At 43.7% G+C, this 18649-nt stretch overlaps 1 protein-coding gene across 2 annotated transcripts in view; it reads left to right on the forward strand.

The window, feature by feature from the left end:
• Positions 1–518: 518 nt before the first annotated feature.
• The window catches only part of BICD2 (BICD cargo adaptor 2), a 50645-nt gene continuing 32514 nt past the window's right edge, over positions 519–18649 (forward strand). For both annotated transcript variants that reach the window (XM_054639919.2, XM_054639920.2), the window contains exon 1: positions 519–972. In XM_054639919.2, coding sequence (XP_054495894.1) covers positions 733–972 — 240 coding nt within the window. In that variant the 5' untranslated portion in view covers positions 519–732. The remainder of the gene's footprint in view (positions 973–18649) is intronic.

An 18649-nucleotide genomic window follows, 5' to 3' on the forward strand; every position in this document is an offset into this window, starting at 1 on the left:
CTGGTGCCAATCTTCTGTGACCCTCTGTTCTCTCCGTGCTGCTGTGGCACCGCCCGCCGCGCTGGAACGTCTTCCCCCCCACACACTGTGGTGCTCGGGCCTCATCTTTCACACCTAGCTGATCCCGACGCTTTCTCGAACCCGCCACGAAAGCCCTCCTGAGCGTGGTCTGGGCCGCCAGGGTGTGTACACGGGTTGTGTGCACGGGGTATGTGCCCGTGGTCCCAGGGCCTGTGCCCGAATTTGTATCCGGGGTCACTGAGGGGGCCCGGGGTGCGTTCGCTGTCCGGCCAGGCCGTCCCCGGGCACCGCCGGCCCCACGCTCTCGCCGTCGCGCTACCCCGCGCCGCCCGGCAGAGGTCGCGCTCCTCCTCCCCCGCCACCACCCTCGCTTGTCGCGGTGCTTGCCGGGAGCTGTAGTCCGGCAAGCCGCGCGGTGCGCGGCGCGGCGAGTATTGAGGACTCCCACTCCCAGCGTTCTGCGGGGCGCCGGCCCGGCCGTGCCTTTTGAATGATTTCACTGCGTTCGGCGCTTGCGGCGAGTGCAAAGGCGGCGGGCGGGATCCAGGGAGGATCTGCGGCGGGTGCGGCGCGCGCCTGGCCCGTCGATGGCGGCCCGAGTGGGCCCTGCCGTGGCCTCCTGCGAGCCGTGCCGCTGTTAGGAGTGGTAAACGGGCTGCGCGTTCACCCCTTCGCCCATCCGCCTCGGCGGCCGGCGGTCCCTCCGCCGACATGTCGCTGGCCATGGAGGAGGAGGAGTACGCCCGCCTGGTGATGGAGTCAGGGCCCGAGTGGCTGCGGAGCGAGATCAAGCGTCTCTTCCAGGAGCTGGGCGAGACCACCCGGGAGAAGATCCAGGCGGCGGAGTACGGGCTGGCAGTGCTGGAAGAGAAGCAGCAGTTGAAGCAGCAGTATGAGGAGCTGGAGCTGGAGTACGAGACCATCCGCACCGAGATGGAGCAATTGAAGGAGGTGAGGCGGAGCGGCTGCAGGTGGGCGGCCTGGTCCAAGCGCGGCCGTGGCGGGTGGAAGGGCGAAGGCAGCGCGGAGCATTGGGAACGGGGCCGCTTTGGAGTCGGGGGGCGGCAGATTGAGGGTTCCCGGGGCTGCTGTGGGGCGACCGGCGGGTTCCCAAGCCGGTCTGGCTCTGGCAGGGCGGTTGCCCCTTCCCCAAAATGACAGCTCCGAGGTGCCTGGCTGCAGGCCGGCCCAGAAGAGGGAAGGGATGGGGAAAAAAAGGCCTTTCTGCTCCAACCTCCGCTCCGGTGAAAGGGGAGGGAAGCGGGTAGACGCTTTTCTTTATCTTTCCGTCCCGTTCCGTTCCGCCTCGGGATCCGGTAGGTGGGCCGCCCCAGGGCTGCTGTAGGGCGAGAAGCCGGGTCGGGGTTGTCCCTCCCCGGGGTTGGGGCTGCCGCCACCGCGCCCCCTGAGCAAAACCCAAGCAGGCGGCGGGGGGCGAGGGCCGGGACCAAGGTGCGGTGGCGATGCTGTCATATGCCTTTGTCATATGCTTTTGTGTGGAAGGAGAAATCTTACGTTGGTGTTAATCGCTTACTCAGTGGGGACCGCCACGAAAATAATACAGCAGACAGTTCATATAGCTTTGGTGCAGGTCCTGCCGTTGTCATATTTTTTTATTACTTTCTATTTTAAGGGAAATTCCAGACCTAATCTGTACAGGAGAGTAAAGTTTGTCAGTAGAAACGCTGTATTAGGCAATTTGCACACTGAGTTCTTCTCATGCAAGATTTCCTCTAGGTGTGGAATGTGAGAAAAGTGCTGTGAGGGGAGCAGTCAGAGAATGCATAGTGGTGGTTTGCGCTCCTTATGAGCTGATCCTGTCAGCCCACTGTAGAGCATGGCCTATGGGAACTTGTCTGTGTATAGCTTTGTTTGGTTCAGTGATTTGGCATGCAGGCAAACCTAGTGCTGCTTTTCAGCTGATTAAGGCCTTGCCTTGTGATACAGCCTAAGAGGTGAATATAGGTGGATTTGACCGGTACAAATTGTATCCAGTGGGACTTAGCTTTAGTTTATTCAGTTGGAGATGGATTTAAAGTAAAATCAGAATACAGTATTTCAAAGGAAAAATAAATGCTTGTAACAGACTGGTACAAAATCAGCTGAATTGGTGAATGCCCTCCCTTCCTGCTTACTATATATCTTTTGGTCTTGTAAATAAAGCTTTATTTTGCTTTTATTGCATTAAACAAGTATAAGCAAAGAGATTAATTACTTTGAATTACATGGCTATAAACTTGTTAACTAAATATGCAAGCTGAACGGATATGCTGCCGTTCCTAAAGCCACTTGAGACCAGCACAGTTACAGCAGCATACAGGAGCAGAAATTTGGAAGTCAAGGGCAGAGACAGTTGTAGAGTTGAGCTCAAGGGAGAGAAAAGTCAGTAAACCTAGTTGGTAGGTGGAATGTGAGACATAGCGTGGAGAGGTTATGGGACTGGCCCAACCTCATTCAGCAAGGCAGTGTCTGACACACCAGTGGGAGCCAGGATGCCTCCATCACAAGTCACTGGGCTGTGCTATGTGTGTTTGGGCATTACATGTTTTGACTTGCCGATGGAAAAAAGCTTGATGATACTGTCTTTTTATTCGTTTAGGGCTGTAACAATTGAGAAGCTTGTAAAAGCATTTAAAAAGGAAAAAAAAAAGGCAGAATCAGCAATGATTCACTCTTTTTTGCTTTTAACATTTTGAAGGATTTGCTTTGTGTGTTCATGTCCTGTTCTAATTAAGTCAAAACCTGGGAAGGAGATAATTCTGGGAACAGCTTGAGGACTCTGATAGCCTACTCAGGAAAAGAGCATTGCTCCTCTTGCTTTCCTGTGATGCTGTGCAGGAGTCTGGTTTGCTGTAGATCTTGTAAACCTTTAGCAGATGTATGAAGCATATGCTTGGAGAAGGAATTTATCATTGTTGCTGTTTTATGCACCTGTTTTTCCCACACTCAGTTAGAGGAATGCTGCATATGAGACTTACTACATGTCACACTCCAACCTAAAGGGACTCCACCTTGGGTTACTTAAGTTGTTCTTGGGGAATGTGGGAGATTGATGTGAAACTAGAACAGTATTGCTTTCCATCTCTTGCTTCTTAACCGTGACTTCATGCAGCCTTTTGAGGTATAACCCTTTTAGTCTCTATAGAGCTTACTTTGTTCATCTATGTTGAGAAGCTAAGCAGCACAAGGCCATGTTAGGCAGGGTGTGGGGCAAGCATGCGGTGGTTTTCTGTCCTGCTGGGTATTGTAGATTTGGATATGCTTTAATTAGTTCAATATTATGAATAACTCCTGTATCATGGCCCTGTTCATACCATAGGTAAACGGGTTCAGAGCATAGGAACTTTATGATACAGTTTGTTGAAAGTACAGGCTTTTCTGCTGTAGGCATCAGATCTTTCTGGCCAGATTCTCCTCCCTGCCACCCAGTCCCCAATGTGTCAGAAATTCAGAGCCTTAACCTCCACTGTTGTATCCCTTTGGTAAGTGTGAATGGCATTGTCAGAGTGGTATCCCATTTGGTAAAGGTGTCAGTGTACTCTCAGTATTTGCAGTCCAAGTTGTCCTGGTGAAAATGGGGAGCTGCTCTGTCCTTCCCGTGCTGAACCTCCACACCAACCCCTTTATAACAGGGGTCAGGTTTTCTCTAAGTTTGTTCTTTTACTTGTATGTGTGCTGACTTGATCTCATATATCTTTTAAGGTACTTTCTCCTGTATTTCTTCTCTCATTTTATTTGACAGAACAAAACTGAAATACAAACTGTCTTCCCAGGAAGACTTACTGTTATTTGACTTACTATTATATACCACCTTGACTTACTATTATATACCACCTTTGCTTTTGTAAAAAGGAATTAATTTCAAACTGTAGTAAAGGTTATGATAAATGTTTTCCCTAGTTCAGATCAATAAGATACTGGTTTTCTTGTAGTAAAATACTACGTTGTGTTGTGAACATATAATTTTATTCATTTTTTACTCCTTTTGGAGATGAAGTAACTTAAGTTTTTTTTCTGTAGGCTTTGTTTCAGCTGGTAAGTCACCCTGCAAGCCTTTGTGATATTGCCAATTATATAAATGACAGGGCTGACTACATGCCTGAGCAGAGACACTTTTCTTACGTGGATGATACATATGATCACACCTTTGTGCACTCCAGCTCACAAAGTGATTGTCTGAGGATTCAGTTATTGCTTTCCTGATGATTTGTGGGGGAATGTGGCATGGAAAGTTTGCCTGAAAAAGAGGTTATTGGCTTTGCTCAGTACTTCAGGGTTGCTTTGAGATGTCAGATTCATAACCAGCTACTAGCTCAGTATGAAACTGGCTGCTGTCCAAAGCTCCTTTCTGATTAAGAGGTTTTCTTGTATTGGTGATTGTAGAATTGTGTTTAAACCCTTGGAAAACATGGGTGTTATGATTAATCATTTCTGTAACAATGCAAAAATTCATAAGTGGACTATGTCTATCCTTAAAGTCTAAAAGCATATGTTAGTGTGTCACAGTTAGCGTAACATGGATGGTTTGTGGTTTTTAAGGGGGGAACAAGATCTCCACAGGGCTCTTAATTTCTTTGTATGGTAACAGTGGCCCTTGTTTCTGTTTTTTGCCTTTAAGAATCATGTATTGACTTTAATGCCATTTTATGACTTCTCTGTTGGTAATTTCTGGGTAATCTTGCAAGCTGACTTTAAAAGAAACACTCAGATAAGACCTTGCTGCTTCATTTCCCATGAAGCCCAAGTGGGGTGTATGATGCAGCTGAGGTGATGTGTCCCAGGCTGTAATATTTCTGCTGTTTGAGTTTATATTGAGGTGGGGTGTAGAAGATCTGTGATCGCTGACAGAAGTTTTGCTGAATTGACTTACATATGTACTAGTTAATTTGGTACGTTGTATTTCATCCAGGCTGGTTTAACATTTCATTATGTTACATTTTATTAATGTAATGTTGAACTGTGCTTCTTCAGAAGTGAAGGAGAAATCATTGCCTTTCCTGTCTACCTCATGTAGTGCTGTGTACCTTGTAGACAGACATTGTAAACTGCTTGCTGAAGTAGCAGTGATTTTCCCCACTGGATTTATCCAGTGCATTTTGCCAGTTTGTACTGCTGTGCTTATTTTGTGTGTAAGAACATAAAGGCAAAGAGGGAAGAAACAGCTAGGCTAAAGGTACCTAACTAACTCATGACAGACTGGGATTAGACCCTCTGTGCACATGAATCAATGGTGGATTCACCAAGTCTTTGCATTTAATTATGGTAAATAATGATGTTCAGTTTCAGTACCTCTAAGCCTCAGGTACACATCTGCAGCCTCTTCCTATTAAATATTCAGGTGATATATTGATTCCTGCTGAAAGGAAAGAATGTTAATATTTTTGAGATTGCCTCTAACTTTGCAGTGCTGTTAAAATCAAAGGATTTAATAAAATAAATGTTTACTTAAATTGGCCAGCTTAGGTGAAATTTAATTCTGGTTATACAGATGTAAATTTGGAGTAGGAAACGTACAACTGCAAATTGAATTTAGGAAACTGATAGCAAATTTGCAGATATTAAGTGAAAATGGTTATGCTTTGGTGAATCTGTCTTGGGGACTTAGTGGTGATTGTTACTTGGACTTCAACACCTGCTGCACTTTAAATGTTAGAACACAATTGCTGTCTCTACTGTCAAATCAGACTGAAAGCTGTGGGTGGGGTAAGCAAAATATTCCTGTGTAAATTAGGCCTCTTATATTTTGATAAATCATAGTTGCTTTATATGAAGAATAGAGGCACCCCTGATATTACTCTGATGTTTGCAGTGATATAGACACTTAGTACCATATTTTGGAAAAGCTACTTTTCTCACATATCCTTATTTAGGAAGAAACCAAAATGTGAAAAATTAAATGTTCCAATTCTTCCTGGTGTACTAGAAATAGTAACCTGTAATGTTTCATGTTACTAGATTTATTTTCTTTGCTGTTGTTCCTTTTTAAAAATACTAAATAATATTCTTGAAATTATGATTTCAGATTATTTTATGAAATTGCTGGGTGTTCTTCTTGGTCTTTTTCTGATAAAATTAACTATACCTTATGTATTAGAACAACCATAAGTATTTGGATGAATAGTAAGGAACTTTTAAAACTTATTTAAAAACCCCCATGTTTCTGCAAAAGTGGTTTTCCCTAAATTGCTGTAGTCTCAGCTGAGAGCTGGGTCTTGGGGAAAAGTCATGTTTTACTTCTGGTTTGCCGTGCTTGTCTGTGCCTTGGCCCAAAATGAGGTCTGTCCCTGACCGCTAGTAGACATTAGATAATTTGTTTCTAATTTTTTTCATTAAGTTTAACCCGAGGTTTTGATGTTTGTCAGCAGTAGTGCAATTTGCTAGCTATTTTTTCCCTGGAGGTGTGGCAGCGCGGAGTGTTTGCTGTCCAGTGGAGGGGATATAGTAAAACTATGCTGTGGAACTGTGCCAAATTTTCTTTGTTTTTTTTCTTTCTTTTGGTTTTGTTCTTAAATTAGGTCAGTACCCCAGTTTGTGTCACAGGCATGTTGTATGTGGCTGTGCAGGTACCACCTCACCTAGAGTGTGTTAAAGCAGCAGCAAACAAGGAATGAGAAGAGCAGCTTCAGCTAGTCTTTCTGCTGAGCTTGGCGGTGAAGCTGCTGCCTTAACACCACAGACAGCAGCTGCACAGCAAACGGGATCTGTCTGGCCTGGCTGCTGGGAATTAGCAGTCTTGGGGATACTGCAGTGGCAGTGTTGTTCAGGCTGGTGGCTTTGGTTGAGGTCTCTCCCGGGATATAGTCTCTCTTGTAGCATTTCTTGTATTTACACAAATAAATTGTTCCTTAGAGCCTTGCATTTGGCATCCTTCAATGTGCAGTCCGTGAGGGTACCTGGGAGCTGGGGCTTGAAGGTGGGATGGGAAGCTGCCTGGGTGTTCAGAGAACAGGGGCAGACCATCTTTGCATACAAAACACTAGACCAAATGCTGCATGCTTGTGGCTTCTCTGCACAGGCGCTGCAGGGGAAGATTTCCTTCCAAGCAGTATTGCTGAGGACTGGAGTGAACTCAGAGGGCTTCACAATGGGGGATATCCATGTGTTCCCACACCCCTGAAGTGGAAGTTTGTGCAACCGCTGATGTGGCAGATGTCCTGCCTGGAAACTGAAAGTCTTAAACCTAGAGTCACTGGTGTTTCATCAAATGGGCTGTTGCGGTTTCCTCATTTCAAATCTTGATTCATCCTTTCAAAATCTACGGAAACATGCTTGCTAGTTTCAGGGGTATTAATACCCAATATATCCCTTTGACTTAATACCCAAAATATCCCTTTGACCAGACTTTCTTCTAGTCTGCATGAGAATTCTAATGATTTGGAAAATTGCCTGATTTTACTAGGAGGAGGCAGGAGGGTGGGAACAGCAGTTCTCAAGTCTATGCACTGCCCCCAGACTTCATAAGTTCACCATTTCCTCTTTCACTCTATGGTATGTAAGCTTGTGAGTAATCTGTAGCAGCTTCGGGCTGTAAGATGGCTTCCAGAGGGTGATGCATACTCCAGGCATTCATTTGCTTGCTTTCTCTGCTTTTGGCAGACTGCAGAGAATTGTTTGTTCAGATTTGGTAACCCAGCAACAGAGGAATATAGTGCGGGTTTGAAATATGGTCTACAAAACCTCAGCAGAGGGAAATGACATAGATCAACTTTGCCATCCAAATGAATGGAGGACCCTCCATTTCAGGGAAGAGCCAAAGTTTTAGGTATAATAGCTGTAAACTGTGGCTTTTTTTCTTCGTTTCCCCATTCTCCAGCTCATCTTCCTTCCTTCTACCTCCTACTTTCCTCCCCCTCCTCTCTTCTCTGCTGTTTTCTGGCTGAAATATACACCAGGCAGCAGATGTCAGGGTCACCTCACTTTGGAGTGGGGACTTACCTTAGGAGTCTTCTAAAAGGTGTAGTCTGTCTTGCCCACAGACAGGTTTGCCACTGGGGCTCTGAGCAAGCAGGGATATGGGGCTAATTTGGGGTGTTCGGCCCCAGCGTAGTTAAAGCTCAGTGTGGGAATGGATATGCATTCTCTGCAGTCCTGTGTCCATGTTTGGAAAGCAGCTGTGCCATACAAGGCCCTATACAGCTCTTGCTGAAACAAGTGGTATGTCTGGTGGGGTGCTGAGTTGTGCTGGATGGCCCAGACTCTGCAGCATGCTGCAGTCCTTGGTCTCATTAAATGATTTTTTTTTCACCCCTCAGTTGTTGCCAACGTGTGGTGTGCGGCTTGGCAAGCTCCCAGCATGGTGCAGAGTGCTGTGCTGTAGGCAGTGAGACAGTATTTGGTAAGTTCATTAGGAAGTCCTTATGCATGTTCAGTGTCAGTGCTGTACAGAACTGGGCCTGTAGTTCAGCTCTGGCTCCCAAGGCAGAGAAGTATACTGACCTAATACCATAACTGGGATCCAACCTGCCCAAATCAAACAAGATCCATTGCTTCCAGTGCACAGAGAATTTGCTACATCTGATTTTCCAAGGTCAGAATCCACTGTATTTTCTGATGATGAAGAATGGTGTTTGTTTGGAGCTTGTTCTGTTGTATGAATGGGTAATTCTAAACCAGATGGGATTTTTTCACATCTTGCTGCACAAGGCTGTGTGTGTTTTGAGGGAGAAATTTGGTTGTGATGCCCAAAGTGGCTGCTGCATGACATTTCTGTAGTCCACTCAGCCCTCTAGCTCTTGGAAGCTGTGGGTGAAACTTCTCACCAATGTGATACTAGGAAGGAAATGAAAAATGCATTTTCAAGCAGTCAGTATATAATTATTTAGTGGTTTTCTACGATGTCATTTGGAGAGAGCATTTGGCCTCTGAAATAGGAATTGGCTATTGTTGGATGAGTGTGACTGTCCCCAACAGGTCACAAGCAGTAACAAGTGTGTCATGTAGCATGTGCCCCCATCTTTGGTATATACTATCAAACAAAGAAAGGTCATCTTGCCAAAACATTCTTGTCTGATAAATGCCGGTCTCCGATTCAGCAGAAATCATCCAGCAGCAGTCTAGATTTGAATTTTTCTCTGGCTCAGTATAATACAGTAGTTTTATGAGACTTGTATCCATGTGAATAAAAGCTTCTGTCTTACTTGTGTCTTGGTTCACTGTGGTCAACAGCTGTGCAAAGGAATTCCACTTGGCTCCCTTTTGGGAATGCTTTCAGAAAGTATATGGTTTTAACTAAGAAACTGCTAGCCAGCCTCACATGAAAGTTTGATTTTGCAGACAGATAAGTCAAGTCTGTCAGTGGTGGAGAGCTGATGTTGGTCTTACACCAGATTTGCCTGTTCATAGCTTGGTGTTCTCTTGCTCAAGAAGGTTTATTGGGGCAAGCATGCTAGGTGCTGTGACGGTGAGCAGCAGAGATGGGATGTTCCCTGGGAAGGTGCCACACTGCAGCACGTAGCTGATTTAGAAAGTGATGAGAGATTGTATTTTTTGAGTGAGATTCATGTTACAGTGGTTGGCATAGATGAAAAGGGTTCAGGACGTGCTGATGAGAAGCATCTGCTGGTAGGAAGGTTCATATGGATGCACTAGACACTTCTGGCTCTTGGTGCAGTTTACAGGGTTGAGTATAACATCTGCTTCCACCTGAAGCTCTGTCAGGTTGCCTTTCAGACACATTTGACTCAGACAAAATGGAAAATAGAAGGCATTTTTGCAAGTTTCTTCTTTAGGGGTTATTACAGGTATACCTCCTTTTTTTGCATGTATGTTTTATACTAATTGAGTCCAATTCAGGAAGCTACTTAAAGGTGGGCTGAAGCCAAGATATCCAAACTATTGGCTGGGAAACAGGACCACTTGCACTTAATGGTGAAATTAGAGCAGTGTTTGGGAAGTAGGATTGTTTTAAAACATTTCCCCCTCCCCACAGTGGATACAAAAAAGTCTTGTCCTATGATCATTCAGTAATCATAGAAATATTTTAAGACCAGATTTGAGTCACTTGGAAGAAATCAAGCTGAGGAGTTGTTCAGCTCTAGCCTCCAGTATTATTTGTGTTGCTACAGAGCAGTCCATAAAAACTAAAGACTGAGCACATACCTAAGTAACCACAAACACAATGTGCCATATTGTAACAATGTAACTTATTTTCTATTCTTTGCCCATAGGCTATGTGGCCTTCATCTTGGGAGTCACTGATATCCCAACTGGACAATGTCCTGAGCATGTTTTTAGTGGTGACCCTGCTTTTAAGCAGGAAGGTTGGAGTATATAACCTTCAAGAGCTCCCTTCCAGTCTTCAGTATCTACAATTCTGTTACTTTGTTGCTTACATATGTGTGTGTTTTACATATTGTGCTTTAAAATATGCCCCATAGTTTAAATTCTGAAGGTTGAACTAATTCATATTGTTCATCCCCTCCTGCTCTATTTAGTCAGTGAATACACACTGAAGGATTGAGTAGCTGAATCTACATTTTACCAAGTGGAGCACGTGAGATATATTAGTTGTGTGTCTGCACTTCAGGAGGGCTGACAGAATGCTGTCTACTGTGATACTTGCAGTATTACCCCTTAGGAAAGGAATGCAGAGGAGAGTTAATCATCTGTCATTGTCAGGCATTTCATGGGTTTTATAGTTTTATTCGTGCATGTAGACTTCTGCAGTGATCCTATTAATCACTCTGATGTTTGGCAAATTTGAAGCCCTCCTCTCACCTCTGCATGTATTCTGCAGCATTCAATTCTCTATACTTGTAAACTGCTAATGTAACTCCTTAAACAATGTGAATGAATTGTGGTTACCTTTAACTTCTGTGGGGTTCTTGTGGAGGGGGGGAAGCCTGTATATTTCAGGACTAATTTTCACTCATGTGAGCTGTATCACTTTTCTGTCCTTCATGTTTCACAGTGGAGGTAAGCATAGTAGTGAATTGGAGTAAAACCATAGCTGGGATTCTTCATGGCTTGACTGAGGCTTAAGAACATACCTTGCGATCTCTTCTTTCTGAAATCTGGGAGGGTTTTAGGAATTAGAGAGGGCCTCTGAGGGCTGGGTTGTAGACTTGGCGTCAAGGCTGCTGGGAGAGTGGACTTGAGCATTGCCTGTCCTGGAAGTTTGGAGGAAAACTTTCCCATTGAAATATTCTGTTTTCCAGGCTCTCATGGAAAGGAAGAGTGCAGCTTTCCTAGCAGTGTTATGTTTCAGACAGCTTTTCCATCTGAGCACTTAATAATAAATCAGCTTACTCTTATTTTCTCTCTGTAGAAGGAGACAGGGAGAAATGCCTACTCATTTCACTTGGGAAACAGGTAGAAGCCAAACAATAAGAGTACAGTAAAGGAATTTTGTGGGACAGAGCGGCTATTATATGCAGACTCACATATATATATATATATATATATATATATATATATATGTACACACACACAAATAAAAAATAGCTACTCCAGCTACTGGTTTGTAGCTGGTTGTTCTAATGTAGCCTGTGTGGCCGAGTGCCCTAAAATATATATGCCTTATTGGGACTGAAGCAAATGGACCCTTTTAATGTGACACAAAGTCCGTTAACATTAAAATTGATCTGATGTTCCATTTTACCTCCCTATTGTTAGGGTTTTTGGGGAGGATAGTAAGGCATAAATTCCTTTCATGGTCCTCAGTGTGAGAGACTACAGCTGGGGAGCATCTTGGAATCTGGCTCATCCAGGGAGGCTTTTGGGGCTGGTGAAGCCTCTGTGAGGCATCTGTTTGTTTTTAAGGTTCTTGGCTCTGGGATTTGTGAGAACAGGCCTTAAAGAGCATTTATCAGCCCTGTGATCTGCCGCTCTCAATGTGGCTGTGTATGCTCTTTTTCCCATAATAGACCTGAAAGAGCATTAAGGTTGACACTGTATGTGTGCTTTATGAGAAATGTATTTTCTTGCTTTATTATCATTGTTTTCTGTGGCAGGGGTCATCTCCATAGAAAGTGATTAATTTGATGAAGGTATTTTTCTTGCCCTGAGCTCCATTTGTTGCCTGGTACCATACTGTGCTAGTCATGTGTTAGTTTTGTCTTACTGCACATAACATTAGGCTTTGTATCAAGAATGTTGCCTTAATCTTCAGTAGGCATTGCTCAGCAAGGGAACAGAGTCTCCATGAGATGTGGAGTTCATGCAGATCCAAGTTTTATTGCATTGCCTCTTAGTTCAATGAGTCTCTAAAGCTACATTTTACTTCTAAAGGATTCTAGAGCTATCGGGAACAGCCTAGTACTTGGTGTCTGTGTACCCAGGAATGCTCTCCAGTGTTCAGGTTGTTTAACTCTTGAATTGTTTAACTTCTCTTCTTGTGTTTTAAGAACTGTCTTAATGCTGCCTTTGGTGCTGCAGCAGAGTGTAGTTTGTAGTGTTTTGCTGTTGGATTACTGATCTAGTGTCTTGAAATTTCAGGTCTGTAGATAATAGGTATATGTCTGTTTCTCTTTGTTTTTGTAGTGCAGAAGACTGCAGTAATAATGGAAAAGTTATGTTTGAGGAGTTTGAATAACATCTGTGTGGATGGCTAGGGTTCCTCTTACTCAATTTATTTCATTTTTTCTTTAACTTTGTGGCCTTCATGTGCCTAAAACTAGTGTCTATTTATAATGCAACAAATCAACTTGCTGAAATTCAAACTCTAAATATGAAATGAACTCCTGGAGAGACAAAATTCTTCCTTGTATTCTTAAAAAGTAACACTGGTCTGCTTCAGTGTGTCATAGAGTGCAAGATGAAACTCTCAGTTCTATGTTCTGATCAGAATTTTATTTTGGATTAATTTTGCTTTAAACATCAGTCCTGTATGGATGTATCCAGTGTTTCATTTGAGAATGAGCAGCAAGGGTAGCAGTGACAGTGAATGCTAAGTGTAATAATGTCCAAGGATAACTAATAATATACTCTTGAGTTTTTTCTAAGGTGTGCTTGAGTGCAATGCTGGGCTACTTGGTGTTGAACTTTCAAAACTTGAAAGTTTTTTTAGAAAGAATGCCCTGAGCAAATTACACAATTACTGGTCAGGTTTTCTTCCAGGGTAGGAGACAAACTTCAGCCACAGGCTAAGAAACTGGAAGCACTTAGGACACAAAGAGGATGAGGCTGCCTTTTCATATCTGAAGTGGACAAGCAGCTTACAGGCTCATGTCTCTTCTTCCCACTCCTACTTCATCCTGTGCTTGTTTTTGTTCCTCTTCCTTGGTTTCCTGTTGAATTCCATTGCAGCCACTGATCATCCTGCTGCTGTTACCCTCATCCTGCTGCTGTTGCCCAGTACCACTGTCTTGACTGTCATCTCTTATCTTTCCCTTGAACACATTCTCTTTGTCTCTTCCTTACAAGACCTGCTTTCTCCCTTGACACTAGTACTTCTCATGGCTCCTCATCTAATCAGTCACACAGTTTTCTTCTTCAGCTCCCAGCCTCCATGCTGCAGAGCTCTTTCTCCCCTCACTGGTTCCCAGTAAGCTGAGATGGCTCAGCCAGCTGGACAGTGGTTCATCTTTCAGGCCTGAGGCTGTCAGAAATGCCAGGCACTGCCCAGCATGGGTAAGAAGTGGAGAGGAAGGGGGTTAAACCTTGATTTAAGGCCTTGTCTATGCATAGAAATTGTTACTTTTCATTGAATCTTTAAAAATAAAGCTGGCCTGAGTTAAACTGCTGTAGGCTTTGGGATGTCCTATGCCAGCCTAAACTTGGATAAATCCAGCACAGATGTAAAACACATGTTACTGCTGCAACAAAATCTGTTTGAACAAGAATTATATTTTCCTGGGTGCCAATTTGGAAGAGCATTTAGCTTTGCTCCAAATCAGAAGACATTTGTAACAGGCTCCTGAGCAGCAATGGGAACCCTTGGCAGGGATCTGGCAGCCTTCCACCTAGGCATGTCAGGTATCTGCTTTAGCAGAGTTCTCAGTGCCAGAAAATACAGCATGACACCTCTCTTGTCCTGTCACCAGAGAATAGCAGAGCTGAGGTCAATGGGGATCTTCCTCTGTTGACTGGGCCAGTCTGATAGCAGAAGGCAGGAAGTGGGCATATCCCCAGTACTGGATCTTTGCCCAAACCAGCTGGGTCCCACTGGGCAGAGCTCTGGGTGGTACTGGCAGCTGAGCCCTTCTGACAGCTTTGGCTTCTCAGTGCACTGTGGCAGCCCCACATACCCTACCCAATGAATGCCAATGAATGAGGGGTTTGTTTCTGCAGTTGTAATGCAGCTGTGTGGCCCCCGCATTCTGCCCCATCAGTCCAGTGGCCTTGAGCAGCTGGCTGGGGACAGCATGGGCTGGCTCTCTGCTGCTGGCCTGGGAGCTGTCACTGACTGCCTGGAAGCTTTGCAGGATAAAGGCTTTTCATTGCTGCCAGTGTCTGCCAACTCCTATTGCAATTAAAGGGTAATCTTTTCTAAATGGTGCTAAATTAAGGCTTAATCCCTCCCTCATGCCACATAAGAGGATGAATCCCTGGTTTTCTGAAAACAGCTTATTGTTTGGGCCACGGTCCAACCAACCTGTACAACAATGGTCCTGGATGGTTTGTGTGTGGAGAGGACTCATGCTTTTGTTATTGATCTGCCTGTAGATACAGCTCCAAAGTCCCCTGTGAGGTGTATGGAGAAGTAGTTATTTACCACTTCCTTGTATGGCTCATACCATATGAAACTTGGGAGGTACCTGTTGTGAAGTCCTGACCCTGGATGCTGTGGTGATGGGAGATGACTTTGCCTGTGACTGTGTGTGCTGGGTCCATGCTGTTGGCTGTCCACTCACTAGCCACCAGCCATGCGCTATGTAAGTGTTGCATGAAAGCAAACAGTCCTGGCAGTATGGATTGGTTTGTTTTAATCAAGGTAGCTCTGTGTGTAAAACTGTAGTTTAAATTACTGTTATTACGTGAGGCTACTGCCACAACATAAATCAAGGAGGGTTAACTTTTCACTGCTCTTGGAATTGCTGAACTGGATTAATAAACAACAAATTTCACCTTTGGGGACAGGAGGAGACTGCCTTTCGAGCCCTTGTTAAGACTAGGCTTTTATGCCTCTCCTTGGGGGAACTACTGTGTAGAGCAAAACGCAGTCAAAATGTTTATTTGCTCATAAATATGTGGATTTGTTTAAAGAAATGCAGTCAAATAGGATGGAAGGAGGGAGTAGTAAGGGGGACAGAGGTTTATGGGCAGCTTATCAGTGAAACATATCCAGAAGCTTGCTTTGATTCCGTGTTTTTACACAAGTTCCTTGAGGGAAAAAAGTAATTTGGAGATTTTCAGTGGGATTCTAGCAATAGGATCTGAAATATACTACTATATAAAATTATCTTAAAATCCTTATTATGTAAGACTTTTTTTCCCCATCCTGTTCACTTATGATTCTATATAGCAGTGTCTGTACCATTACTACAAAGAACAGACCTGGTGTGGGCCTTCTTGATCTGTCTGTGGCCTAGGAGAGATGGCTCCTGAATAGTCTGGTCCTCACCCAAGTGCAAGAGTGAGAGGTGCTGGCAGAGGGGTTCACATGTATCACCTCCTCAGGTGCATGACCTTGGGCAAGTGAACCTTCAATAGAGATGTTTAAATTCTTAATAGAGGCAACAAAACCTGCATTGCGTTCCTACTGAACATGAGATCAGAACTTAAGTCAAGATGTGTTTATTTGTTTTAAGATGCATTTTCAGTTAGCAACCACATGAAGGGCCTCTGGCTGGAGGATGGTGACAGACATGAATGAATCTGTCATAGACATTCCCCATCTAAGAAAGCAAAAACATAGGCAAAACAGAAGAGCTGGTCGAACAGCTGTTGTGGTAACAAGTGGCCTTTGAATTAATGTTTGGAACAGTTAGAGTGATAGTCCCTTACATGTCCAAAATTCCAAATGAGGTTTCCTGTATGCATTTTTTTAAAAGATGATAATAACATTGATTTCTTTTCAGTGGATCTGGCAGTGAGAGCACTGCTCAGGAGTGTAAACATTCCTTCTGCTTCCTGCTGTTCAGCTCTGCTTTGCTGCAGTGTCTTGCCCTGCTGAAATCAGGGGTGTGATGAAATTATGAGTACAAAATAAAATCAGATCCATTAATTGGAAGAAAAATGCTTCATTTTTATTTTTGAGTAATATTTTATTGTCTCTTCATTAGTACTCCCTTGTGTTGTTGCAATCTGGGATCTGCTCTTTGTGGCCAGGATTTATGTTTCTTATGGTGGCTGTATTTATTTCCTACCACACAGACCACATAGTTCTGCACTTTTACAGGAGTTCTGCACCTTTGCACAGGAGGTGTGAAATCATATGGGATGTGCATCAGTAGCACTTCATACCTGGGTTTGCGGTGAATAACCGTGGAGATTCTTGTCTCCTGAGATGATGAAGAACATGCAATTATTTTTAAATTTTTAAAGTAAGAGAGGGAAGAAAATAATTCCCTTATGTGTACTTACAAAGTCTCAATATTATTAGTTGTAAATTAATCCTTTAATGAAATATAAGACTTATTTATGGTTTGACTTAGCTGTGTAAAGCTATTTTAGGAGCTTTGTGATCTGCTTTCAAAGTCTCCAAAATTCACAGATTTAATTTACTGCCCTTTAATTCTGAATGTCCAAGGCCTTAGGATAAAATAACATTGTAGATTATTCAAGTTTCTTGTCTTTGACAATTTCCTTTCTAATGGTTTTGGCAGTTTCTTACTATGTGTGAATCCATCGTGCTCTTCCAACTCTTCCTTGTTTTTCACTGGATCCTCTGAAGCACTGCTGTCATTTCAGGTTTCAGACCTTGGCCTTGGACTCCCAAGACAGAGCTTTTTCAAGACATCCTTTGGAACTTGTAATGATCCATATTTTTGTTAATTGCTAACTGTAGTTAATTGTTCTTTGTGTGTAATGAATATTTGCTGTGCAATTTTCTGAAGAGTTTGGTAGTTCCATCTTTTCTGTGTTGAATCTCGCAAGTTTTTATGCATCTTTTAACTTTGAAGAATTTTTTATATGTTTTTCTTCTCTGACAAGGTGCTATACTGTTCAGCCAATAATTTAAAAATCTACACAACTTCTCTTTACAGTCCTGTAATGAACAAAGAAAAGATCACCCTTTGCCATGTCCAATAATAATCAGGCTCTTGTCCTGTTGTTATTCAGTCATTTATTTTAACTAATTCTGCTCCCTTTTCAGTAGCCAGCAATTGTGTTTGATTAATTTGAAATCTGAGGACAGCTTTTTCTTGACCCTTTGCTGTTGCTTGCTTGCTGCTTCATTCCTGGCAAGGACAGAACATTGTGGGCTTTGATTGGGTGTTTTCTGAAGCTCCATTTTGGTTTCTGGTGGGGATTTTAATTTTTTTTTTTTTTTAATTTTTTAGTTACAGTTTCTGTGAAAGATTTCTGCAGTCAGGAACAGACTGTGTTCACAAGCTATCTGTGGGTTTCTCAGATTGCATCCAATTTAGAGAATTCCCAAGTTTATCTTGATTTTGGACATTGGGCTTTGCTGAGGTAAGGTTTCCCATTGTAATTGGCAGCTCTGTCTTGCAAGCAATGAGACTCATTGACTTCCCATGGTACCATCAGACCTGAAGTTTGGAGACTGTGGGTTTGCTCATAAGGTAGAAAACAAAGCTAAACTTACATAATGAAAAGTATTTGAATGTTTGGAGAGAAGAGGCACTTGCTTTGCAGCTGGTAGTGTCGTGGTGATGTAGGACCTCTCAGATGGCCACAGAGCATTGACACATCCCAGGATAACCTGCAGTCTCTTTAGATGTGCTGGATGCTGCTAGAATGGGCTTGAACGAAGGGGCAGGATCCATAACATCTTCAGCACGTATGTGATGGTGTGCAGATCTCTCTGTTGGGCTGTCTGTTTTTGCCAAAACTCCTGCTCTTGCCAGCAAAGACTGCCTCTTATTGCTGTGTTTTTGACAGGTATTCTGCTCCAAAATGAGCAGTGACTGCTGTAATCTTTACAGGGCCCTGTAAATGAGCTGCCAGTGTGCTTGTGCTGTCATGTGCTGAGGGGCTTTCTCCCTTCCTATGCAGTGCTGCTGGGACCCCTGCAGGGATGGGGCCCTAAGGGAGGCCTCTGTTTCCTGTTTGCCAGTGTTTAAGTCATGCACCAGGGCTTCACTTCCTCCTGTATTTTGTATCTCTCTTTCCTAATCCTCCCTTTACTTCAGAAAGTGTCTCTTAGAGTTGAACAGATGGAAATGCACTTGTCCTCCCTTTTTTAAGCGATGGTAAAACCCCGTCCTTGAATCATTTCTGACATTGACGCTACTGTCAGACAGACATCGGAGGGCGCTTGGCAGTGCCTCGCCAGCCACATCAAGTATCGATTGAGCTGTGTGCTCCAGATTAACTGGTGCACACCAGTGTCTTGGCCATGTGGCTGTTGCAGCTGGCAGTTGCTCTCTACAGGGTGTTTGTAGAAATTGCATTGCGAGAAGGCCAGGTTTTGTCCCTCGCCCTTCTTGCTTTTTTACCTAAACCTTAAAATAGAGGCTCAAATATGTGTACTGTTCCTGGATATAGGTTGCAAGCAGAACATGTCAGAAGGAATCAAGAGACTCCTCTGGAGTTTGTTGAAAATACTGTGCTAGTAGGACAC

Source organism: Agelaius phoeniceus, chromosome 11 (genome assembly GCF_051311805.1).
Source record: "Agelaius phoeniceus isolate bAgePho1 chromosome 11, bAgePho1.hap1, whole genome shotgun sequence".
NCBI lineage: Eukaryota > Metazoa > Chordata > Aves > Passeriformes > Icteridae > Agelaius > Agelaius phoeniceus.